Source organism: Gadus chalcogrammus, chromosome 15, assembly GCF_026213295.1.
Source record: "Gadus chalcogrammus isolate NIFS_2021 chromosome 15, NIFS_Gcha_1.0, whole genome shotgun sequence".
Lineage (NCBI taxonomy): Eukaryota > Metazoa > Chordata > Actinopteri > Gadiformes > Gadidae > Gadus > Gadus chalcogrammus.
The window spans coordinates 17,989,321-18,016,938 of record NC_079426.1 but is presented as its reverse complement, the minus strand read 5'-3'; the positions used below and the strand labels follow the sequence as shown (position 1 = coordinate 18,016,938).

The window sequence follows — 27,618 nt, the reverse complement described above, 5'->3', positions numbered from 1 at the left end:
AGAACAACAAAAAAAACTTTTTTCGCCTGCTGGAAATAAGTCTTGGGTCAATAAATAATTGATATCTCCGAGGTATTTTATGCAACAGTGGATGCCGCTGTCTATAATGAATGAATTGTCCCTACAGGGGGCCTCTGAGGGACCTGGTAGTCACCTGCGGTATAAAGCTAAACTGCAGATGAATATGTTTGAAATATTTAGGAAGTTGGTGGTATTTAGATAAACTGCAGATGAATGCCTGTGAAATATTTAGAGAGGTTTGTCTGATCATATTGGGAAAACAAAACACTGTGATGCAGCACTAGTTCACCCAAAATATGGTGTAAATGATACCATATCCTCAGGTGGGCCCAGAATAAAGGATCATACAAACACTTTTATATTATGAATGTAATAATGTAATATATATTATTTCTGGCCTAGTCTGCCATAAATTTGAGACCATCATGGCAGTTGGACACTTTATAATGTAATGGATTTTGTAATAGTACAGAATAGGTTACCTGATTGTAAGTCAAGATCATGGCCATCTTAATGATTTTATTAAGTAATTATCATTACGGGGAATATGGAAAAGTAGGTATCCCTCAAAGTATGATGAGGATGTTTGAATGAGTACAATGTCATTAAGCTTTATGTTAAACTTCTCTGCCATGCTACTTTGACTTGTGTCCGCCTGCAGCCTTGTGCTAAAGCCTAAAAGTTAGAATAGACCTGTAAGCGTACTCTATGAACTGGTCAGTGGCCATTCATAAAACTGCTTCTTGATTTACAACAAATTTAAAATAATAACAAAAAGGGAAGAAACAATGAACTTACAAACATGCATGCATGCATACATACATACATACATACATACATACATACATACATACATACATACATACATACATACATCCATCCATCCATACATACATACATACATACATACATACATACATACATACATACATACATACATACATTCATACATACATGCATACATACATACATGCATGCATACATACATACATGCATACATTCATATATACGGTACATACATGCACACATACATACACACATCCCTGCATACATAAATACATAAATACAAAACTGCATAAATACACAAATACATACAGACATACATGCATAAATACATGCATAAATACATAAATAAATACAAAAATGCATATATACATGCATACATACATACATACATACATACATACATGTATATATACAAAGATCAAAAACATAGACACATTTTCGCCGAGAAATATTGTTTCACAAAAAAATAGATCCATATATTTTGCATGTTAAACAATAACAATCCTCCTAAAATTTCTGTCTCAATTGTAATGCTAAATTGTCCTTTATTACAATTATTGACATTGTAGTATCACTATATTGTTTATTCATTTCATTCTCAGAAATGTATTTGCGTTTTCTTTATTGTTTCATAAGCAGGATTTGTCACAATTAATTGTGTTTGCTGTCTATTTCTCGTGTGGGATAGGATGCACCATTGCACCTAATTCATCTTCCTATGCCAGAACAAACGTAGAAAGTGTGCTGTGCAAGTTCACCAAAGCTCGAAGAGACTGTCGAAAACTTTTGACACCGAGATTGCTGCAGTCGGCTCAAGATTATTGCCCCGGTCCCATGTGGTACAGAGAAAAAATAGTACAGGTTAAAAGGTAATTTCTAAACCAACCAATTGGAAAAACAATGGGCGTATAGGTACTCAATACACAGTGTGCTACCTTCCAGGGGCTCTGAAGAAACGTCCAATTAAATTACATACCCTGTGGAAGGAAGAAGGATTGAATAATATCAAATTCCATTTTCTCTATTTACTCATTGAACTTTCTCTTTTTATGCATCATTGACATTCAAACATTTATCCACAAATGCCTGCTATACATAGATACATATGCCAACAAACACACACACACACACACACTTGCACACCCCGTTGACAATGTCCTTTCGTCTTTGAAAAATCTTTAGTCATCAAAAAAGAATCATGCATTAATGCAATTACAATTTAGAATGAATTCAAAGAGAATACATTATCGGGCTCTAAGTATAGCCCCAGTGTAACCTTTTAATGAATACATGAATCCTTTGAATAGGATTGTGTAGATCTCAGTGTCTGATACGTGCTTGAGTAATCTCTGGGACGAAGCGGTTGGATTGCTCTTCGGTTGCGACCACACGCACACCTTTGGAAACATCAACGTGTGCCAAGTATGAACGTATGTGTGTGTACCATATGTTTTGGTAAATGTGTGTCCACTGGTGAATCCTTGATTTGTTTTCCGTTGACGAGCAGGAGGGGTGAGTCAGAGCTACTGCTCCTCAGGTTTGATGGTAACAGATTTCCCCTGTTGCTCGGAGCAGATAGACCCATGTGAGCAACAGGATGAACCCACGCTCAGAAATCGTGTTTGGACGTCTCCGCGTGAGAAACAGATATAAGACGGATTAAAGAAATCCAAACACGGAGATGTTTAGTGGAAGGCAAATGAGGCAAATGAGGTCAAGGATCCAGGTGGACCATGAAGATAACCACAGCTGAACATAATTGTTCATTAGGACAGGTGAAGCCATAAACATTAACAAGACACTAAGCACATATACTGTATATATATATATATTTTATCTATATGTATAATTCCTATTTTTTTCTGCTTGTCTAAAGAAACGAAAATATTTTGTAGTATACTCTACCAGGATCACTTGCACACTCACACTCTCTCTCTCTCTCTCTCTCTCTCTCTCTCTCTCTCTCTCTCTCTCTCTCTCTCTCTCTCTCTCTCTCTCTCTCTCTCTCTCTCTCTCTCTCTCTCTCTCTCTCTCTCCCTCTCTCCTTCCTCTCCCCTACTCCTCCTCCCCAAGACTACGGTTGATTCTATTCCGGTATGTCCTATTGCCACACATCGTAGTTGTGCATTTAGGCTTTAATGTCTCTTTAGGTCCGTTGAATTGCAACAAAAGCATACGTCTTGAACTGTTACTGAGTCAACTGGATATTAATCTGTTTCTTGTTGCTGTCTTTACACATTAGGACAGGGATATCACTAAAGGCAAAGACAATGCAGTTAATTACCCTCCATGTTTTTCTCATCGTATTCAGAACTAAAAACTATACCTATACTATGATACTTTTAAACCTATTGTACCATTTCCTTAAGGGCTCCCATTGTAAATGTGTGTTTCATATATTGGATAACGAAGAGCTTGTTGAAGGAAAGAAGAAAAGGGTTTCATCCTAATCACATCATCAATAGTGCTATAGTTGTGTACCTAGCGGTATGATCAGATAATCATCAGCCGTGTAATCACTCAACTGTTTTTTAACCCTTATTGACCAAGGCAAATTCACAAACACACACACACAAACACACACACAGACACACACGTGCAAATAAACCATAGGTAAAAACTTGTCTTTTTGACTTCATTAGAGATTGATTTAATGTTTTAGTACTGGCCTGTTTACAGCTTTTTCCTTTTGACGTTCGCGTTAAATGCAATTAGTTCTTCCAGTTAACCTGGACGCCTTAGGAGATAATCTTTTAAACATTTTCATGAAAATGTCATTATCTATAATTGACACATGAGTACCGGCAATTACAGCTGTTTAACTTTCCCTCCCTTGAGGACTTCGTCCAACCCATCACATGCCTATGCTGAGGACGTTCCTGTTGACACACACATGCATTTACCACAGTAACACAAACACCTGTGGGCACATCCACTCATGATCAGGATGAATGATTCATGAGAGAAAGCGCAGTAATATATAGGAACGAGAGGCGTGTTGAGCAGAGGCGGATGCAAAACGCGGGGAAGATATAGCGGGGATAAATATGAATCACCGCTCAGAGGGTTCCTCCCCACCCCCAGCTCAGACAGGGCCAGCCAAGCATGCCAGTGGGGCTGATGAGAGGAGGCTGGGCGGGGGATCGGTAATGGCTATGAATGAGGGTGGGGGGGGCTCCAGAGGTGGGTGTCCTGGGGAAGCAGAGAATGAGTAGGCAGGGTGTGTGTGCCGTCCGGGATACCCTGTAGAATCCCCCTCCCCTCCCTGATGCATCCCGCCCAAACACACACACATGTCCCGCCCCCCCTCTCCAATAGGCCCCCTTCCAGTCCTCTATTCAAAAGGCAATAATTGCATCATTTTTCAAGGCTCTTGCCTGTGTCTGGATGCGAGACTTGGCCCATTAATCAAACTAATGGAGAAGTAAGTGATTTCAAAATATAGGCTTTGCTCAAGCACACCCCATCACCATTGCCAGGACCCCCCAACACACACACACAGACACACACACACACACACAGACACTCACACAAACACATGCATGCATACACACACACACACACACACACACACACACACACACACACACACACACACACACACACACACACACACACACACACACACACACACACACACACACACATGCTAGACAGACACACACACACGCACGCACACACACATACATACACACATACACACCCATGTTGCATTTTGAAACACTACCTATGCTTCCTCCTCTCACTGCCAGTAGGATCATGATGCATTCTCCATTAGGATCATTCATAAATCTTTAATATATATAAAACATCTGACCCACTTTTGGCCTGGTTTTAATTTCCCTCACCATGGGTATGGGTTTCTAGCCAATGGCCAACCTCCCTTCATAGCGGCCTATGAAGGGGCAGTGAGTCAGACACATTTATTGATCTTGATGAGATAGATTCAATTAACATGTTCCTCAGGTTTATCAAAAAGCTTTTTCTCCCTGTGCGGACAGAGACAGAAAGCGAACTCTGTCTCCCTGCTGCTACTGTGCACCTACCTGCAGATTGAATCATTTTAAGTATTTTTTATTCAATAATTAGGCCTACCGCCTATTTAAACAAAATTAACATATTTTCCTATTCAGATTGCGATGACCATGATCTGAGGGAAGACACATCAGCAGTTACATATTTTTAATTAGCTTTCAGAGCCACTGTAGGCAGTTCACTCTTTGCTGTTATCACCCTTGTGGAGTTTGCTGTAAATAAATTAGTTGATTCAACAGATGTGAATGCATAATCACATTGAACAACTTACCCAGATGCCACCCTGGCTATTACCTCTCCTTGCTTTCTGCAGTAAAGAACAGTTCTTTGTTGAAACGTCTCGAATGACCCCTTAGCATCGGTCGTGTGGTATTCCAAGCTAATGGTGCCGCCGTCACCGTTCCCTCCTCCCCCTGCCCTCTCTCCTCTCTCCTCTCCCCTGTGTGGAATCGCTTTGTATGCACACTGCTTGCTCTGATACCACACCCAATGTCACACATCTCAAAATCTCTGGAAATTAGCAGCACACACACACACACACACGGACACGCATACACATCTATGCATGTGTACAGAAAAACACACCCATATATGAATGTGTGCACTTACTCACACACACACAAGTGAAGTTACCCTCTGACATCCTCACTCCCACTGGTGAAGACACGGGAGCATGTCTCTCCCGATGTCTCTGTAATAAGGATGAGATTCATGTTCATCTCTGGCCCATTCTGTTCCCTCTTTCCTTTGTTGCTGCTTTTGTAGTTTTGTTTGGGGTCTCGTCTCGAGTGCTCACCCCTGCTTGTCAGAGCTAGAGCCTATCGCGTCAGGTCTAGCCTAGCACATCAGGCCTAGCCTAGCACATCAGGCCTAGCCTAGCACGTCAGGCCTAGCCTAGTGCGTCAGGCCTAGCCTAGTGCGTCAGGCCTAGCCTAGCGCGTCAGGACTACCGTAGTGCACCAGGCTAGAGCCTATGCGTGTCAGAGCCAGAGTTTAGCGTGTCAGGGCTGGAGCCTAGTGTGCTGACCATAAAAATAGAGGGTCTGGCTAGAGCCTAGCACGCAGGGCCTTAACCTAGCACATCGGGGACAGAGCCTAGCTTATCGGGGCTAGAGCCCAGCGTGTCGGGCCTAGAGACTAGCATCGGGCCAGAACCTAGCGATTTGGGCCTGCCTTCTGACGGTGACCTGCAAGTAGAACTTGGATGGTATCGGACCAAGACTGGAGGCAGAAAAACGATACTGTGTAGACAGAGTATAACTTTTGGGCACTCCAGTCAATAAACATGGCATAACAAACCGCAAGGCGCTGCTTGCAGATCAGGATTCAGCATCAGAATCTGAAATACTTTATTGATCCCCGAGGGGGAATATCGATGCATGTTGCAGTTGCTCCCGTTTAAGAATATACATGGATATAGAAGCGTAGAAAGAATAAGAAAATACTCAATTGTAAAATTGTCTGCGATGTATAGGGAAAATGCAATGCCAGGCAGTCTTTATTCGGCACATATATCCTGACAGGGAGATGCAGGTCTTGAATGGAGCTGACTTGACTGGATGACGCCATCGCTAGCATTCCCAACAAAGCCACGTGAAATAGTGGGGCAGGTTGGTAGTGGGGGATAGTGGCGTTCAAAGCCCTCCCTGCTCCTGTGAGCAGAGTGTGCTCCATAGACGAGTGGTACCAACTTTCACCGTGCGGAAATACAGTCTGGTATTCAGTGGAACGACCCATCAGCCATTTGATGAAATAAAATATAGAGCAAAAATAATTAGATACCTATCCTACAATATAGTTTAAAACAATGTAAATACAAATGCTGGGAAATATATACACATTTTATAAGGTACAAAAATTGTACAAGCAAGAATATTGGCTAGTCAAAATGTACTTTTAAATAAATGCAGCCGATTATACCAGCGTCTTTCACAGTTTAATTATTAAATTGCTGTGCGCAATTATTATAATTTTGTTTGTAATGTTATTTCTGCTTGATTTTGGTTGAATATCTTATCGATGTGAATGTTTTCCACGCTGTCTAGAATGTGTGCAGATGGGGATTGTCGTAGATTGTGCAGTAAGGCCTCAACCCCCCCCCCCCCCCCCCCCCCCCCCAAAGGCCTCGATTGTATCTGTGATCGTTGACCGCAGGTTAAACAGTTCGGAGACCAAGGGTCATGTCAGCGCTGCAGGGTTAAAGTCAAAAAAGCAGTTTTCCTGTCCAGAGATCTTCTGTCTATGTATTCACAGCTCAGATAGGCTCATGCTGACACCCACACAGACCACTTTAGCTTGATAGCAATGTCAGGTCATAATTATACAGGAGGTAATTGTAATTTCCTAACATCGGCTATATGCAAGGAGGACAATTACTGAGTCATCCACTTTTCAGAGGGTGGATAGGCCAGTTTTATTAGTCTGATAGAAGAGCAAAACAGAGAAGAATGTGTGTTTTTCCATTTAGTGTCTTAGTGGCTTGGTGTTGACAGGGTTAAAGTAATATACTCTGTGGCACTAATAGCATTTTGATTGTTTGAGTAAATTTAGGTCATGTCTTGGTTTGTACTGAAAATGCCGGCTATATAATCTGATCTGAGTCGTAACAGAGAATAACCTTGTTTCCGTGACTTTTATCCAGCTTTGATTCAAGCCTCCGGAAGGTTAGCTCATTGACACTACACTGCAGAACGTCAACAATATAGTTATTACGTTACCACTGGAGCTGGCCTGTGTGTCCTTAATGTTTCTAAGACACATAATCATAATTATAATAAAACAATAATAATAATATTATGATTTATAATAACAATATCAAAAACACAAATACGGGTGCTTTATTTGGGCTGAACACCCAAGGCTATGTTTTGGATCATAATATACTCATACATATATATCCATACAAACATTGGCAGTTGGTTATCATTTGGGGGGAATCAGCAGTAGGAGCTTCCCTTTGGATTCCCGTCTGATTGGTCCTCTCCTCTTTTTCCCGGCTCACTCCCGTTTCCTGTGTCTCCTGTGTGGGGACAAGCTTCTAAGCCGTGGCTGTGAGGCTGTGGGGCCATTCAAGGGGCCTTCTGCGTTTACCTGTTTGTGAGTGAACTCATTTAAAGTCTGTTAGTTCCGCACTGGGAGGCAGCCATAACCGTGGTGTCAGGTTAATAATTCAAACATCAAAGGCTCAGGTCTCCTAATATGTACCTTTTAAGTGTGACTTTTGGAGTGCGGAAGAACAAGAGTTGAGTTAAGCCCTTCTCTTCCGCTGAGCAGGAAGCTTTCTCTTCGGAAGGCAATATCAGGTATCATTTATTGCATTAACAAAAGGACTCAACCCATTATAGCCATGTATGAGTAATATTTGTTGAGTCATTCTATTGCATAATTTAATATCATATTCAAAACAACAAAATAATACTATCTTATAATTTGCTTTTCCTCGAAATTACAGAAATAAACATGATGGACAGGTACATAGTAGGTGGTTTGTATGTGAGTTGTAGTAATGGTATTTGTTTGCATAAAAAAGCTAGAGCAAACTGGTCTGGTAATGCTTGCTCTATTATGTCATTTGGTTATTGTCTATTTTTCCTCTGTTATGAAGGCTTTGGGATGTTTTAACTGTAATAGTTAGTAAAAACGGTTAGGTTAAACCTTTTAGTATCACTCAGTAACTGAGGAATCAGGAGTCACATTTTTGAAGTATTTCCTTTTAGGTAGAGAGGCGTTGTTTATGCACTGACTTAAGGGTAAGTTTTAGAAGGATAGCTTAGCATAATGTACTGCCAGTTTCTTCGGATATTTAGTTTGGAACTATGTACTCTATTCAAATGTGTGTGCTTCATCAGGTCCATGGGTGGTCCAGGGTGTGTTATTTGCAAACGTTATGTATTAGTAGCAGGAAGGGGCTGGCTTTGAACCCTATGTGTCTGTGTGTGCGTGTGTGTGGGGGGGTGGTCTTTGTTTGCTGAGTCTGCATGTTGTACCTGTGTTGACACAGGTTAGCCCCGGTGCTTCCTGACACATCAGAAGCTGGCGCATTAGAAGTGACTTGTTAAATTAATGCCTCCTGCCTGTGCCCTTGACACCGCTGCTGTGCCCTTGTTCTGACTCTATTAATTCTTTCTTTTTTTCTACGTCCCCTGAGTGCTGCTCTGTGACTTCCCCATTGCTCCTGAGAAGGAGTTAAAAGCAGAGGAGCAGTGGTCCTTTCCCCCCGGGGGCAACATTTCCAACAACATTTATGGGGACTTACATCTATTTCAATCAAGTGTTTCCCGTAATATATTTTAAACCTATCTTTCTTGATTCATCTCTAAAGAGCTTAAGAGCCAAAACATCTATAGAGAGAGAGAGAGAGAGAGAGAGAGAGAGAGAGAGAGAGAGAGAGAGAGAGAGAGAGAGAGAGAGAGAGAGAGAGAGAGAGAGAGAGAGAGAGAGAGAGAGAGAGAGAGAGAGAGAGAGAGAGAGAGAGAGAGAGAGAGAGAGATGCTAAAGCACATGACTAATGGATTCTTGATTCTGGGTAAAAATACTCACGTTAATTTCTTCAAAAGCTCCTTGTTGGGGGTCCACACACACAGACACACACACAGCTCCTCAACTCACACCCATACACACACACGCACACACTCACATTCTCGCTACACACCCGGCCACACACATACAATGCCTGTCAAAACACACACACATCACGCAACACACACACACACACACACACACACACACACACACACACACACACACACACACACACACACACACACACACACACACACACACACACACACACACACACACACACACACACACACACGCACACACACACACACACATTGTCACACGTTATCACAAAATGGAAAAAGATTTTAAAAAGAATCTTGCCCCGGAGCCACCATTTATTTCTCCTATTCCATTTCCTGTATTGTAGCGTCGCAGTCAGCCGTCCAGCCTCCTAAGGAGAGCATTAGTGATTCCACTCATGGCGCGGCACTGCCGGTGGGAAAGCTGCAAGCCTGCGAGCACCGAGCCCAGCCCTGCGTGCCCTGACAGATGGGAGAGGTGATTATGTTTAATGTCACCACCAGCGCAGTGTATTCCTGCTGGAAGGACGTCCAGCACGGGTACACTGACAGGGGGCCACGGCAGGGGGGGGGGGGGGGGGAGATCTCTGTCGTTAGATTATGTCTATCATTACAAGCTAGGCCGCGCACTGCCTTCACCTGAATAAATACCCCCCTGGCTTTGCTAATCACTGTCAAGGCTTTGTGTAATGTAGGGTCGGGGTGACGCACGCTGGCCTCGGAGGGGAAGCAGTCCCAGATTTCTGACGTGTGTGTATGAGTGCATCGCAATGGGAGCGCATCCGTACTGTAGCGCCTTTTAATTGTCCTTATGGACATAGGAGACTGCGCTTGCATGCGCGTCTGTGCCTTACCTAACACGGCCTGCCCAAACCCAGCTACCTCTCTGATGTCACCGTACCCCAACTTTGTATTCAATCGGGTCGCCGAAAAACGTTGGTGGTCCGTGGTTTCCACAGCAACTGTGGGGGCGGCGATGGTGACTGGGGGACTGTTGTGAATATTTCATAACAGACCTCATTACTCCTGACGGACCCCTTTGTTCAGCCTCAAGCAATGAATGGAGAGGACAAGGAGAGGGAGAAGAGACTTGGAAGGTAGGGATGGGGGAGGCTCAGAGGAAAACCCCTTTTCCCTCACAACATTGTCAAATAAGTGTGCTGCAGTAATAAACTTTTCCAATAAAGGCCTTTACTGTAATAACAGGAGGAGATGGTTTTTCAGTCTGCCTGCCCTTTAAACGGTGCTGTTGGACAGCATTAGCGAGGACAGCGTTAGCCAAGCTGCGTCATGCAAGGTACATAAATAGCTGGATAAGTGGATGAAATGATGGATAGATGTAGAAAGGTGAATGGAAAGACAGAGAGATAGATATCAACAGATGTGTGGAATGGTGGACGGATGGTGAGATTGGTAGTTAGGTGGCAGGTAAATGGGGTATGGTCGATGGAGCGATTTATAGATGGACAGATGTCGATACAATTGCATTTGATGAATCAAAGGTGCCCTATAGCAGGCATTTCGCTGTGGACGACAGGGGGAGGGAAAGCCTCTGATGGGTTGATGTTTTTCCCGGCGACTGTTGTTCCGTGGAGCATCCAGCGGCTGCAAGGTGTTGATAGCAGGAGCATCATCTAAATGATGTGCTTGTTGGCAGGGGATTTGCCATGCTTCATTAACAGAATGATCTTAGCTTAGTTAGCTATCAGCCGAAAACCGTAACCTGAACAAATGAGAATGGTGTGACTTTGCATATTTGTGGAGAGGGAGCTTGTGACCATATGTTTGTGTTCATGTGTGTCAAACGTAATATACAATAAACTACAATACACCCCAATCAGGTACCAGCCATTAGTGTTTTGTTACTGATTCAGTTGTGAAAAAATACGACAAACCACATGAGGCATTCATGCAATTATCATATTATACCGACAGATCTTGTACAATTCAGCCCCTATACAGTCCATTGTGCCTTGGCTGCTTGTAGAAAAGGATGTCCTATACTGGGAGAACGGACGGACACATGGATGGATGGACAGATGGATGGGTGGGTGGATCCACAGATGGGTGGAGGGATGGACTAATAGATGGATGGACAGATAGATGATAGGACAGATAGATTGGTGGGTGGTCGGGTCCATAGAAGGGTGGAGCGATGGATGGTGGGATGGATAGACAGATAGATGGTTGGGTGGGTCCACAGACGAAAGGATGGATGGATGGTCGGATGAATAGCATTCTCCACACATTTGACATTTGCAGTAAATTCTTCTGCCAGAAGTCCTCCGTCCCCTGTCCGCCGTCAAGGCGTACGATTAAAGTGTGTTGGTTTGTCTGGCTGGCGGTCAGCTGGCATCCAGCTGCAGTAGAAATGCCTTGGGCTGCTCTATGATTACTAATATTAACCCTAGCCAAGTGTACAGGGTTTATCAATGCGATATCATGCATCCGCTCTATTTCTTTCAAAACAACTAATATGGCCCTCAAGCCTCACACATCTCAGTGGTGACAACCTTCACTGAGGTAAATGGAAAAATGGAAATGCATTACAAGAAAATTCCTCTGCAAGACAATTGATATAATTTATGGTCTTGGATGGATTTGGAGGCTTTGATGCGATTACACATACATTTATGCTAAATCATCTTAGGTGTGATTAGAAAAGGTTTGATCAAGAAAATTAATTTAAGAATAGCTGGCCACACATGGGGGCTTTTGTGTTTAAGTGGTGTTGGTTGTGAATCCTAATGGACAAATACATAATGTAGGTTGGATCTCCCTCGTCTTAGTTTACAAGGGATCTTTTCGCCGGTGTCTTCTCAAGTTCAATCTTATTAAACCAGAGACTCCTCATTTTTATAGGCCTATAGGGCTTTTTAAAGTCAAGACAGCTGCTTCACACTTTTAGCCAAAAATACTGAATGTCCTTTTTTCTTTTTATTATATCTAATCACCGTGCCAACAATCGATCCGTCCCCCAGTACTAAGGAATAAGTACTGAAGGAAGAGAATAAAAGCACCTGTCCTCATTATACCTGATGCAACACGCAGACTTAGTCACGTTGCGTCGGGACGCCTGGCGCCCGTTAAATACAAACACGTTGGGCCTTCTGTAAGAGGAGCTCAGAGGGATTTATTTGTTCATTCCTTGTCTATACGTAATTGATTCGCCCACAGCACATTGCACGGATATGTGTTTGAATGGATTTGTGGCACAGGTCTGACTTGGTAACCAGGGGCGTCTGATAGTACAGTGTTGTATTCCCAATGAAGGTCTAATCTTGCGACTTCCAAGGCAAACCGTTGGTTAATTCTTTCTTTCTGAAGGCTACTGATAACCTCACCTGCTATTTAAATTGATCAAGTCCTTATGCAAATAAAAATTAAACACTGTCTGAGGTTCCCTTGAGGTGGCTTCCTGCGGTCAGCAGTCTTCACCTTTAAATCAGCGTGTTCCTTTCAGCCATTCGGTTTTGACTTTCAACAAAACCAAATGGCCCAGCTGTTAGCCATTTAGCAACCTGCGCTAACTGACTCTGCGTGGTATCCATTATGCTTTTTTTTTTGCATTACAGGGAACGGTCTATGCTTCTGCTTATCTTGGTTCATGGCAGAAAGCAGCATTAGAACCTGCACTTCTTCTAATATACACACACACACACACACACACACACACACACACACACACACACACACACACACACACACACACACACACACACACACACACACACACACACACACACACACATTCACAGCTTATTCTCATACCAGATCTTGTTGAACAGTTGGAGATGGTCAAGTGATAGCAGACATGAAATTATATGAATTCCTGAAACACTTATTTTAGTTTTTCCATGACCAAGTGCTGTTGTTAGTTGATTGAGTAGAGCTTTTCAATTGCCAAAAAAGGGGTGCACAAAACTTTATTTTGCATCTGCATTAGGAGCAGAGCCTGTTGACAGAATTATTTTTACCGCTCAGTTTATCTGAGGTAGAACACTCAGAAGAGGAGCTGTTAAATGTGCCGTCTATTTTGGCATTTATTGTGTTGTCATTTAAACACCCCCACACCCGCTCCCTCTCACACACGAAAACACACACACACACACACACCCAATCAGACCGACAGATTTGGGTGAGTGCAACGAACCATGAGTGCCAACTTCCGCCTTAATTTCGGAGGCTGGAGATAAGCATTTCTCCCACAGCACGCCCCTTCCTTCTTTCCCCCTCGCAATTTAATGAAATCAATCTCAAACGAGGGCCACATTAAACCTAATCTTGAGTCGTTCAAGGTTAGGGGATCGATTGGAAGCTTTTTGGGGTTGTTCTACACACCGGCACGTATTGATGAGCCATGGGGTTGTTCAGAAAATTCCCTTTAAAAAAAGAAAACGCAAAGCAGGGCTTCACTGTAATAGGCCGGCCGTGGATCGCTGTTTGGCGGTCTCCACTTCTTTGCTTTATAAAATCGTTAAGACACACCACAATACAATTTCCGGAGGGAAGGTGAGGATTTTGGCATTCGGCCGCGGTGAGCATGGCAGATGTCATCCGAGGCAGTGCGGCAGCGGAGTCATTTAAAACAGCCCATTTGCTACCAAGGCTGGCTGCGGCGGATGCGATCAGGTCACGACGAGAATGGGAGCCCGAGGCGGTTTCCAGCGGCGGTGGCAACGACCGCTGGAGCCTTTCCACGGCTGAGTGTTTTTTAATTGGTGCTTGTTTGTTCTTTTGGGTTCCCTCTATTTATCCGATGTGGTCTTGTCTCCTTCTCTGCAGGCGGTGGAGACCAACCTGGCATCAAAGGACAGTCACTGGGTGTATGCTAATGAGGTGAGGTCATCAGGGGTCTCATTTATAACCGTTGCGTACGCACAAAACGGGGCTGAAATTGGCGTACGTGACTTTCCACGCCAAGGTTGTGATCTATAAAAAAAACAACTTGACGGGAAAATGTGCGCAGCCCTAAGCAAACTCTGACCCATGCGTACGCATAGTTTAGAGGAAAAGGAGAATTGGCGACACGGATGGTGTGGTGGTGAACTGAAGTCAGACAGAAGAATTGTAGAGTGAGAAGAACGATAATGTTTCATCATCTCCCTTCATAAATTTAATTTCGACCCGTATCATGCGTTAAATCGACGTAATCAGAATAATTTAAGTCAACTGCGTTATTTCTCAGTTATAACTCCAGAAACATCTCCTTAGAATATAAATAAAAATAAATCTCTATATTTAATCCCGTCACTCCATACTGTCCACTGACGGCGTGACTGCATGGAAAGCATCCGTCCAACATGTGTCAATAACATAATATTTTTATGTGACACTGTAAACACATAATCAAATGTCAATTAAATCACAAGTGTGGAAAACCAAGCCACACTCCTCATCACAATCGTTGTCCGTTACTCTTGATGCTTTTCATTAAGTGTTCTCGGTCAGTCTACCGTAACCCTATAAATACAGAGGTGAGCGCCGTGGTAATGCTGCACCATATGGCACCTCTGGCGGACCATGCAAATGGCAGGATTCGGAGGGAGAGGGTCTTTAGGGACCATAACGATTTATTGGTAGGCTACATAAAAATATGTACCTTTATGTCAGACGAGTCCACTTCTTTTTTAATTCTGGGACTGTGCGCTCCGTGCTACTGACAGAGTTCACTGCTGCAGCAACATGTTGCCGCTCACTCTGCTTTTTGTTGTTGGCGATCCCATCCGTGACCGCCGAACAAAACTACTTTTCGGGCCTCCATCTCACCCACAAGTGTCTCCACTTCAGCCTCCGGGAAATTTCGCTTTTTTGCTTTTCTCAGTACTTCTGCCATTGTTTCCGACAAGACATAATACTTGCATCTGAGTCTTAAGAGTTTTATATGCATCTGGGTCACATGAGTTTTATATGCAGATCGCATTCATGAGGTCATTTGCATTGACCATTTATGGTTAAAAAGGGGCGTGTACAGGGCGGAACGTGAAGCTGATTCAGCTGCGCACACTTGTAGGCACTCTGTGATTTATAAAGCAAAGATTGCGTACGGTGTGCGTACGCAGGGTTTTATAAATCTGAATATTTTTTGGCGCACGCAAAACTTGGCTTTTGGGCGTACGTACACTTTTAGTAACGATCCCACGCATAGTTTTATAAATGAGACCCCAGGGTTTTACTACACTGCGTGCAGCATGGGGGGCCTCTGCAGTGAAGGGCCAGGATTGGCTCGTTGTTCAGATGGCAAACACACACTCCTGACTCCTGTAGCCTGAAGAAGAGCAGCCATTTTGTGGCTTTGTTGCTTTTTGATCTGCTCACATTAATGGCCCATCTTGTTATTTTATCTTAACGGGACTGGGCATTGTCACTGGATTCTAAAACTGTATGTCATTCAGTTTCAGAGTTATTTCGTATTATTTTTGTCTCACACAGACATTCGTAATTAGGTGAGTGCTGCATGCAGCGCTCAACTATTGTTCTTCATAAGTTTTATTCCTTCTTTCTTTCTTCCTTTATTATTCTTATTAACTTTGGGACCTATCTCCTTCCTAAATTTTTCTCCTAGAGACTCCATTCAAATTGTAAAATATTCAGAATAGATTGGAATCGCTCGCTTCGTCTCCGATTTTGTTTTTATATTTTATACTTTTTAAGATATTCTACATGGGAGTCAATGGGAGGACTTCCCATTCTGACACCTGAATTACTTAAAGGTCCCATAAATATTAATTCCCCTAGCCTGCCTATGGTCCCCCAGTGGCTAAAACTTGCATTCGGTGTAAAACGAGCACCAGGTGTTCTGCTCGCCTTTGAAGAAAACGGAGGCTCAAGCGCGCTGATTTGGAATGTGGTCCCATATATCGTCATAAAGGATCTAAGCTCCTCCCCTTTCTCTGCCTTGCCCGCCCAGAGAATTTGGCCCGCCAATGAGACACGACCGCGCGAGCGCCACATGTGTGTGTGTGTGTGATTACACACACTGTAACGCAAGTGTTTGCTGTCGGTTCTTTGAAGTCTCCTGTATTTCCAACAAGACTGTAGTTGGGGTTATCTCAGCCATGGTTGAGAAGGAATTGGGGGGAAAGGAACTTTGGCTTTGACTCCCTGAAGTACATGAACTGCGACATGCCGCCGGGTGCCGCGAAGCACCACCGCCCGGCAGCGGGCAGCCGGCAGCAGGCAGCGCGCGGTTCAGTCTACTTCAGATTGATGTGGAAGTGGAAGAACCAGAGACGTCGGAGAACCCGATGAAGTCGTTTGTGATTCATAATATCAGTTCACACAGCTTTTGGCTGTAATAATATATATTATATGATATAGATATCTATGTATAATATGATATTATTTAGATATAGAGCTCCAGGACTCCCGTGTGTTCTAGAATATTTACAGAATACGGCTAAAGGCTGTGTGCGCCTCGCCATTGCGATACATCCGCTGTAAACAGAGCGCATGGTACCGTGGCTGCAAGCTGCTCAGGGCCACGCCCCCACCCTCCTCCTTGACCCGCCTCGCTCCTCCTCATTTTCATTATAGCTACGGACACCAAAACAGCACAGTTGGTGGAAGCTCAATGTGCGACTGGCTCGGAGTGGCTGTAACTCTGCAACATGGCTCAATTTCGGGAACGTCTTTGAATACTGTGTTAGTTGCCCACTAATACCTATATTAAAGCATCCATAAAATAGCATGTCATGGGACCTTTAAGTCATCGTAACTCGGTCAAATTTCAACCGTTTACGTTGACGCTGGAGCGTGAGGATGTTCAGCAGTGATGCAAGATTGGGCCTTTTTTCCCGCCAGATTGGGCTACTTCTGGAGGACATTCAGGCAGTGTTGCAGATTGGGCGGTTTTTCCCGCTCTATTGGGCTATTTTTAATCACGCAACGGCTCGCTAGTCTCTTAAAGACAGACACACACACACACACACACACACACACACACACACACACACACACACACACACACACACACAAACACACACACACACACACACACACACACACACACACACACACACCCCTTTCAGATTCTTCAGTTCAATTCATTTTACATTTCTGCATTTTTTAGCAATGCCTCGCGTTTTTCATTCAGCTGTCACTTTATTTGTTTCCAATCATTTACATTTTCTTAAATGGTGTGCACGTTTAAATTGTTTACTCCATTTGGACTTTTGTTCAAATCCCTTCATTTGATTTAAGCCATTTAATGTTTCTTTATGTCTTAATCTATGTGGCTCTATTAAAAAATATTTTCAACCTCACTTTGCACGACAGCAGTCACCGTATTTTCTGCAGGAAATGCATTTTCTAGTTATTATTATTTATTTATTTTAATCTTTTTTCATAAGCCCTCATTTCTGCTGATATAGAGGTCATTATGATTGGCCTACACTTAAAATTAACCGGATAAAAATGTTGGGTCACACACACACACACACACACTTGAATTAGTCTGTATCTGTAGGTCTTCTTGAGAAATGAAAATAAGCACTATGATTGTATAGCAGCTCAGTTTTCAAGGAGGATTAAATAACAACACAGCTGGTCTCACCTATGTTTGCTATCCCAGCTTCATTATGTGTGGAGCATGCATCCAGCGTGGCTCTTCCTGCATGCCCAACTGACATCTGTATTTGACTGCGTTAATTAGTGTAAAAATGTGAGAGGTCTGTGTGAATTACACCTGTGGGACCTAGCTATTGATCTTTCTATCTGCCTTTCTGTCTGTCTCTCTGTCAACACCATTTACCAATATCGTCATGTTTATTTCTGAAGCAATAAATATACGGTACGTAATCATGGTGAATGCATATATGTATAATTTTACAATAGGAATATATATTGTTACCAGGGAAAAGTTCTAAATCATCAAAGAACATGGAACAGCTCCATGTCAATGAAATGTAAATCTATGTGGGCCTCTTAGTGATTGTATTATTCAGTTCTTGTTATCTACAAAGCCCTGTTAATTGGGAGAATTCACTTAGTTTGTTTGCATTTAAATGCATCTCTTTCTTCTCTCTCTCTTTTTTTTCTATACAAGGAAATTAATTGGATTGTGTTCCTGCATAGGCCGAACATGGACAATTAAAAAATTCCTGGTTATCGTGGTTGTCATTGAAGCTGATGTGTAAAACCAATTTGTTTTCATTATGATTACCCCAGCATCCTGGATAGTACAGAGATTTACCATTGCAACGATGATATGCAATGCGCTCGGTTCATGGGAATCATGTTTTGACACATTTTATGCAATAGTTACTATAAATTGTGTTCTCAAAATGAGAAACCTGTGAACCACACATGTTCTTTACAGCAATATATGACGTTGGAGAGAGACACAGTATAATTCATTATTCTTGCCCTCAATATCTTTAGAGAGCACACTTCAAAGTTCTAAGAGGCAATTTCAATCGAGCAGAGGAGTGACTGGTGGATTCGTCTCTTTGTTAAATGTTAATGACAACTGAATTAAAAACTTTTGTCACTCTCCCAAATATACCACCCTATATGACTAATTGGTTTTCTCATGTGAACCGGAGCTTTCATAGATGTAAACCTTGCAATGGAATTGTCTTCTCATTTATCTGAATTTAGTTCTCTTCTCACTTCTCACTCCGAATTCCAAGTACACAAACGGGGATGTTTTCATAACGCATATGCAGGCAAGGTCAAATAATAACCAGGCTGAAGCAGCACCTTAGGGTCATCTCATGGGTTACCTGTGTTTTTCTCTTGCAGTAATCAGCTGTACTCAAGCGAAGGTGTGAACGCTACCAATTGCAGGTTTTTGTTTCCCAGCTCCTGCCAACACGGCCCACACATCCATGACCTTCCGTGACTGTATTACAGGAAGCTCGCAAAACAACTTTTTTTTTTGCCGCCTGCCTTGAGGTTTCCTACGCTCCTCTTTATCTCAGTGCATCTAGATCAAGAGACGCTCTATGGTCAAATGATTGCAACTGGACTATGATGATTCAGTGCTGGACTTTACTTCATCGTGGAAAAAAACAGGAGTTTGTCTAGAGTTTAACATTGTGAAGGACGGCTTCTTGACAGCCCCGTGTCCCTTCGCTCTAAATCACCCCGCAAACCAGGGCGCCGCCATAGCTGCCAGCTCACCAACCAGTGTCTGCCACTGACACTGTCACACTGAATCTAGATGGATGGGCCATCCTTGGAGGATTTCTTGTTTGTTTTTTCTCCCATTTTGAAACGAGTGGGGGGGCGGGGTTGGGTGGTGGTGGTGATGGTGGGAGATGTGGGTGACACAGGGAAATATTTGATGGATTAGTTGGTGCTGCGAAGCTTTTAGAGGGTGTGTATGTGTGTGTGTGGGGGGGGGGGGGGGGGGAGTATGACTGACTGATGGCCGTGGTAACCAGCCATCAACCGCCGGGCCCCGCCCTGACACGCCTCTCAACACTTATTTTAGAGTTTGCATTTCATTAAGGAATTAGGTCAACGTTGTCATAGCGTATAGTTGTCTATTCATAGCACTCCAGGTGGTGCAGGAGTACATCAGATAAAAGTACACTTTTATCTGTAATAATCATGAGAATTATTTGTTTCCGATCCCTATAAAATCCAGAAAGTTGGGAAGACTTTGACTTTGGCTTGGATGCTTTCGGTTAAACCTTTTGGCATCTGTGCCTCGAAGCCAATTAGGCATTTCCTATCAAGATTGTAGATTTTCTTCTTGTAATTTGCCATGAGCAACTCGGCAGATCTTAACATTTGTATTCATACTGGGATTCAAAATTAATTCAGAAATTACCTTCCAGAAATGTGTGTCTACAAATACATGCATTTTGATACGGAGCAAAGAAATCTGACCAGATATTACCTGTTTTAACTTTCAACAGTGCATGTGGGTGTGTATGTGTGTGTATCATTTGTGTGTGGTGTGTGTGTAATGTATGCGTGTAGATGGGTTCCTTTTCAACAAAGTTTAAGACTTTCTTGTTTTGTTTTTCTGCAAAGGCTTTGTGTGTGCTTGTATGCGTGTGTGTGTGCGTGCCTGCGTGCATGCATGGGCGTGTGCGTGTGTGTGTTTGTGTGTGGGTGTGTGTGTGTGTGCTAGCATGTCGGTTGTTGAGGCAAACACACTCATTATCCTGCTTATCCTGGGTTTGTTCTTCCTCCCAAACTCCCATAGCTTTTGTGCATAATCCTGCAGCTTCAAAACACACCTTCAATGCAACCTAAACTTCTGTTAGTGATTACCAGCTTTTCATTTATTTCTCGGGAGTGATTAGTAATATTGACTTAGCGACTCAAAGGGGATGATTTGGCCTGTCTGTCAGCAGGGCTTGATTTGATCAATGTATTATGCTGTGCTTCTCTTTCATTAAAAGGCAGCTTTGATGTTTTTGCATCTCCTAGGATAGTAGGATGGTGGGACTGTGGGTGGATATCCAAAGGATACAAGGAACTTCATGCCTAATGAATGCCCTGGCATATTTCAGAGTTGCAACCTCATATGTCCTCAGGTTTTTAGGCTCCTAATCATCCAGTTTGAGCACTCTAAACAAACTCAAGACAATCTGGCAAGTTGAGCTTTAAGAGCTACAGGTTCTCAGCAAATTAACCTAGTAGTGGTTGTTGTCAAGCCTCCAAACATCCTGCAATCAAGACCTGTTATGAATAAACTTGACCTGGCCTCACTTATCTTCTTAAATATCTGAAGCCCAACCATTTCACTGATCACCATGTAATAAATGTTGCACTGGATAAATATATTGGGCTTATTTTCTGAAAGTTGTGAATGTTTCTTCTTGTGACCCACGTTTTCCTATTAACACACTCGCTGCTGTATCTAGTTCGGATTCAGGTTGGAGTTGTGCAGAAGGATATGAAATAGGAATTCTGGCAACATGACGTTATTGTGTGACTGTACATGACCCTTGTTTCTTTCTGAGAGACTCTCGTCTCAATTACCTCCATTAACACTGAGCACCGTCCAACCTAGGGGGCATGACCTCCTTCTCCTCATGTCATGACGATTGACTGTAGATGCTAACAACTTCCATCCGGCCTTCACCCATGACCTCCTCAACGTATGTCCTGTTGCATAGCAGTTTCAAAAACCACAACTCTCAAAGAAGTACGCTTTACATTCACAATTCATGTTGACGGATTGACAGGCAGAGGACGTGTTTCTTGTAAGAGATGAATGAAAGAGCACTGTCAACGCCTGTGATCCACGCTAAAAAGCCACGTAACATAAACGATGGCTGGAGCTGTGTACAAAGCGAGCAGCTCTTCCCGAGTGACACATGTGCTGATGAGTCTCGACTTGGATTAATGTGCTCTTCTTCCCCTGTCGCGCTGTTTCCTCAGGAGGTGAGCGATGCGGAGATAATGGAGCTGGTGCACAGCGCCCTGGGTCGCATGACCGTCATCCGACAGATCTTCCCCATGTGGCGCGACACCAACGTCCGCTGCATGAGGAACAACCACCGCATCTCCTCCCTGCTGTGCGACCCGCAGGATGGATACCTGCAGTCTTTGGAGGTAAGGGGGGAGGTGGTTAGTGCCGGGTGGCGGCAGCCGAAGGGGGAAGTTACCGCACGTAACACAACCTTTTGTTTGATGTCGGAGCCATTTTCCCGTTGCAACAGAATACACAAAATGTACATCTTGTTAGCGATTCTCCCATTGAAGATTGTTACTAACTTTGGACATGAAAGCTCATGGATAATAGGTTGTAGGTTATGTATGTTGTACGTGAGACCTTGCAAGCCATGGCAAACCTGCAAAGATATTTTTGGCTGAGGAGAAACTACTAAATATATGGGTTATATCTCAGCAGTGTTGGGCTAGTTACTTCAAAAGCTTAATGCATTATTTATTACTTGTTACTGTCAACTCAAAGTAATTAGTTACATTACAATATTACTGTCTTTGAATTGTAAGGCATTACACTACTTTTACATTACTTTTGCATTTCTTTCACCAAAATAACAGCAAATATGCATTTGGTGTTCTTATAGATCTTCTTGTGTTCAATGCAGCTCATTACACAGCAGGAGGTGATGTGGTATGGCATAATGACTGAGCTAGGCTTAAGGCTAACAAAAGTACATTATAATATATTATAAAATTAACATTTTATAATATAAATACTGTAACTTTAGGTTTTCATATTGAAATCAATAGAGCTAGAGCCTACAATGGTAGATTGTAAAAAAAATGATTGAGCCCCCTTTCTGGTTTGTCTAGGATGAAATAGAGTGGTTGACACCGAAATCTGGAGTCTTGATCACGTTTAGGGTATTTGGCTCATTTCGTATCGCCCCTGCCTGCTTCACAATGGCTGGCTATGGGCATTCACAAAACTGTCCTTAAAACAACCCTAAACGTTCGTTTTCAGAAATGTGCAACTCACCAAGTGGTTAGTGGTGTTCGTTGATGTTCCAAATCAAGTATCTTAGCGAAATACAGTTTCTGTCATGTTTTATTTGGCAATTTGTAAATCCATTGATATCGTTTGGATGTGCTCGTTGACCGGAAACAGAAAGGCTGTAGTCTTTTCGCTCTGTTCTAGCCCTACTGTTGAGACGGAGATCCGAGCGAAAAGACTACAACCAGCCCCACTGGACTCTGCTGCTGCCGTGATCTTCTCCTCTAGTAGTGTGAGGAAGTAAACATATGCGCAGATTTCTTTCTCCTCTGCGAATCTCACGAAAATCTACTACTATAATTAGGGATCGACCGATACAGATTTTTTAGGGCTGATACGATACCGATATTTTTTCATCAGCCTTAGCCGATACGCCGATACACCGATGCCGATATTTAGAGCCGATATTTAGAGCCGATACTGCTTTTGCTCCCTCAATCATAAAAATTACACTGATAACAAATGTTACAAGTCTCAATTTAAAAAAAGGAACATTTATTGAACTTCAATATAAAAAACAATATTTAACAAATAATAAAAACAGGTGAGGTAGAACAAATAAGAACAAGTAGATGAACAATATTTAACAAACATTAAAAACAGGTGAGGTAGAACAAGTAAAAAAAAAATTTAAAAAAAAAAAAAAAAAAACTGCGAAAAAATATTGGCGAAAATCAGCCGCGTATCGGCCGATACGATACACGTAAAACCGCGAATATCGGCCGATAATATCGGCCGACCGATATATTGGTCGATCCCTAACTATAATGGCAGGCCTGTAGCCCCAGTTACTCAAGTTACTCATGTGCGCATGTGCCAAGCAGCCTGCAGCTCACACACACACACAGCACGCATACATACACCGCAAGCACGCACATACACACCGCATGCACACACCGCAAACACACGTACATGTTCACAAACATACATGGAAACACACACACGCGCGCGCGCGCGCGTGCACACACATCGCACATCAAAACAAAGGCAGCGACACATACACGGAAGCACACGCACAGGCATGATGCACACGCACGCGCACAAACCGTACGTCAAGACAAAGGCAGCGACACACTCGCAGAGCTTAGACGTTATGTTTTTAAGATCAATCCATTATGGTATATATATATATATATGTTTTTTTAGATGCATTTGACAAATTTCTCTAATTTGTTGTTGTTCCTTCAAAAACTGCATTTACAAGGCCAAACGACCCACCGCATGGATGTATGGGGCGGTGACCTCGCGGGATGTGTATCTTGGCATTCTTCAGCCCACCAACCTTAGAATGTTGAAGTGTCAGTGAGAGAAAGAACGATATGGCATTGTTTCAGTGCGCATGCACAAACTTCATTATTTGGTGACCTTGCACATGGTGACAAACAAGGAACACTTGTAAATGTCATAAGAATGCCATCTCAACAAGTTTTAACGGGTAATTAAAAACACCCATCCATACCAACCCGGCACCACCTCGACATGGAGAAAGAAATGGGGAATAACAGGACTGCGTTGAGCTCGGATTGCATGTGGTCATCTGTGGTCGTCGTTTGTTGTTCAAAGTGCACGATTCTGACACCCTATCACAGTCGAGCGTCCATTTCCAGTTTTTAAAAGGTTCTTTGAAAGGTTGCTTAATATTTCGGGTGTGTAATATGATCGTGGGGATCTTTACCTCTTTCTTTTCGCGATTCTACCCAACTGCAAATCTCGCTAGAGATTTTTTCAACCATAATCCTAAACCGAGGTGAAGTCGCAAAGGTAATAAAGGTCTATGTAAAGGAAATATCCTTCAACCATGGGCACCACATCGGTATTACCCAACCACTGTCTCCTTTATTGCAGTCCATCATGGCTCACTATGCTTCCGCTGCCCCCCTCCAATCACATGGTAAAGTAAACCCTGGCCCCTCTTGCAAAACATCCACACACATATTCTGTCTGTTCATCCGGATGGTGCCTGTGGCCCAGAGCTCTACTGATGTGGTAGAATAGGATTTAACCCAGGCCCCGGGGATAGAGGACTGCTCCCCAGATCCTGAACTCAAAGTGATGGACAAAAGAATCCAATACTCGACTTCTAATTAGGTTATTAAGGGTTATCAAAGGGTTCATTCAAAGTCAGGAAGTTATGTTCCATGAACTCCATGGCTGTCTCATGTATTTTCTATCAATTGCCTTAATTTCCTTCAAGCTTATTAAAATCACAATGGATAAGATTGGAGCCTCTCCCAGTTAGTAGGCAGGAGTCTTTGAGAATCAAAGGATTGAATAACAGTGTCCTGTCCGCTCTGGGTGTGCAACTGTGTGACGCGAACTGACTGACCCAGCGGAGCCCAGCTGGTTGGGTGGCAAGAGTAGGAGGGGTATTGAGAGGGCCGATGGTAAGATGAGACTTGTCCCCAATTCAGTATATCATACAAGCTTTTTTCCTCTTTGTAGAGCATTCGTCATAGGTGGTACAGTTTGAAATCGGATATTGATCTGCATTGACACGTATGGTGCAGTTTATTTTAAGCTAAAGCTATTTGCAGCAGATGAGTTGTAGCCCCGAACGATTGCACTTCAATGGATGGATGCCTTCTCTCATCTGCACGTGAATCCAAGGACAGGTAGAGTATAATTGCAAAGAATCTGCAGAATGTCAATGCGTAGCTTTTCATGCATTCAACAGAACTATCCACTAACCTGCTGTGTACCGCAGGTTAGTGATTGAGAGAATAATTGTCCAGTGCTACAGAACTAGGCTTGCTTTGTGCACAGCTACCACCACTCAGAAAAGTAGAGAAATCTAATACAGTTTGAGTTTGAGTTGAACATTGACCTGCACTGAAATGATACACGAGAGAACCATACTTTCAAGTGCTTTTAACAATCTAATATTTAATAGGCTATCACAATCAATTGACCTTTGTTTCGGTGGCTGAGCTCCAAACAAACAAAAGTTTTAATTAGGTTTTACAAGGAACAATGTTTACCCTGTTGAAGATTCCCAGTGAGTGAGTTTCACTTGACCTGAGGACACAAAATAATGAACAGCTCTTTCTGCCAAACTTCTGTGTGGAAAAAAAAGCGACTTGTGCTCAAACTGTGCTCAGCGTTGTTAAAACATCTCGTATTACCAGTGGAAAAGGGGTCACGGGGCTGTCCAATGTCACACAATAACACACCGTGGTTGTGACTTCAATATGAGCCGTTTTTTCACACTTCACCCCAACCCGACAATAAATGGTATCGTAATGACAGCACCTCGACCTCTCTTTCTCTCCACCGTCTCTCCTTCTGCAAGATGGCCGACAGGAGCGCTGAAATCCCCCTGGGATAAATATGTTTCAATAAAAATCCACAGTAGTCCAGCTCTGACCAACGCGTCCATATTCTTCTTTTTAACATGCTTCATCTGCTGGTTATGGATTATCTCCTCACAGTGGAAAACCGCCAAACTCTATTGTTTGAAGCTTCCATCTTCCATGTGTTTATTCAGGATGGTATCCAGAAAGGACCTTTTGAAATTCAGAAGTGTATGTGTGTATGTTTATTTGTGTTTCTGTTCTGTTGGCCATGTTTGCAGAGTTCACATGGTTAACTAAAAGATAGATAAAAATAAACAACTCCAGCCGTCCTCCATCTTGCTCCATCATTTGTTGTTCTCCCCGTGCAGGTGTCCAACCGCTACCTGTACGACAGCGTGCTCATGCTGGCCAACGCCTTCTACCGCAAGTTGGAGGACCGGAAGTGGCATAGCATGGCCAGCCTCAACTGCATGGGGAAGTCCACCAAGCCCTGGAACGGAGGCTGGTCCATGCTCGACACCATACAGAAGGTGAGCACGCTGCTGGAACTGGATGGCTGGCTGGGTGGCTGGATGGCTTGCTTTGATGACTGTGTGGCACACGTTGTGACTGTGTGGCAGGCTTGGTGACTGGAGGGCTGGCTTGGCGACCAGGTGGCTGGCTTGGTGAACGGGTGGCTGGCTTGGGACTGGATGGATGGCTGGTGACTTGATGGCTGGCTTGGTGACTGATCGGCTAGATTGGTGACTGGCTGGCTGGCTTGGTGACTGGCTGGCTGGCTTGGTGAGGTGACTAGGTGGCTGGTGTGGTGACCGGGTGGCTGGCTTGGTGACTGGCTGGCTGGCTTGGTGACTAGTTGGCTGGCTTGGTGACTAGGTGGCTGGCATGGTGACTGAGGGGCTAGCTTGGTGACTGGCTGGCTGGCTTGGTGACTGGCTGGCTGGCTTGGTGACTAGGTGGCTGGCTTGATGACTTGATGGCTGGCTTGGTGACTGGGTGGCTGGCTTGATGACTGGGTGGCTGTATTTGTGACTGGATGGCCAGCTGGGTGACTTGATTGTCTGGCACTGAGGCTGGTTGGCTTGGTGGATATCTGGCTTGGTGTATGTCTAGCTGGGTGGATGTCTGGCTGGGTGGCTGGTTAGATGCTGGCTGTCAAGTCGTTCATTTCCAGGATATGAAATGTTTTTTGTGGATATTACAGTCTACCAAATAACAATATTAACATCCTACAACAAAAGCTATTCATAAGAGCTAAAAATTAAATTTGTAGCACACCAATTATAGGGCTCAGGGGAATGAGTCATAGTGCCACGTCATTGTAATAAACATGTTTTCTTTCTTAAATCCATCCCACAAAAATTGGCAGTATGTTGTTTGAAATGTCATGGCAAATGGCAGTAAAATGGCAATACTTCACTCTGTAACGGAGATACTACAACTAGACCCACACATGCATGCTCTCTCCCACACACACACACACACACGCACA

At 43.3% G+C, this 27,618-nt stretch overlaps 1 protein-coding gene across 1 annotated transcript in view; it reads left to right on the top strand.

Annotated features, from left to right (window-relative positions):
• Positions 1–27,618, top strand: part of grid1a (glutamate receptor, ionotropic, delta 1a) — a 293,648-nt gene that overhangs the window by 224,651 nt on the left and 41,379 nt on the right. Inside the window, exons 5-7 of the mRNA XM_056610046.1 lie at positions 14,211–14,264; positions 21,771–21,944; positions 26,495–26,656. Of these exons, the coding sequence (XP_056466021.1) occupies positions 14,211–14,264; positions 21,771–21,944; positions 26,495–26,656 (390 nt within the window). The remainder of the gene's footprint in view (positions 1–14,210; positions 14,265–21,770; positions 21,945–26,494; positions 26,657–27,618) is intronic.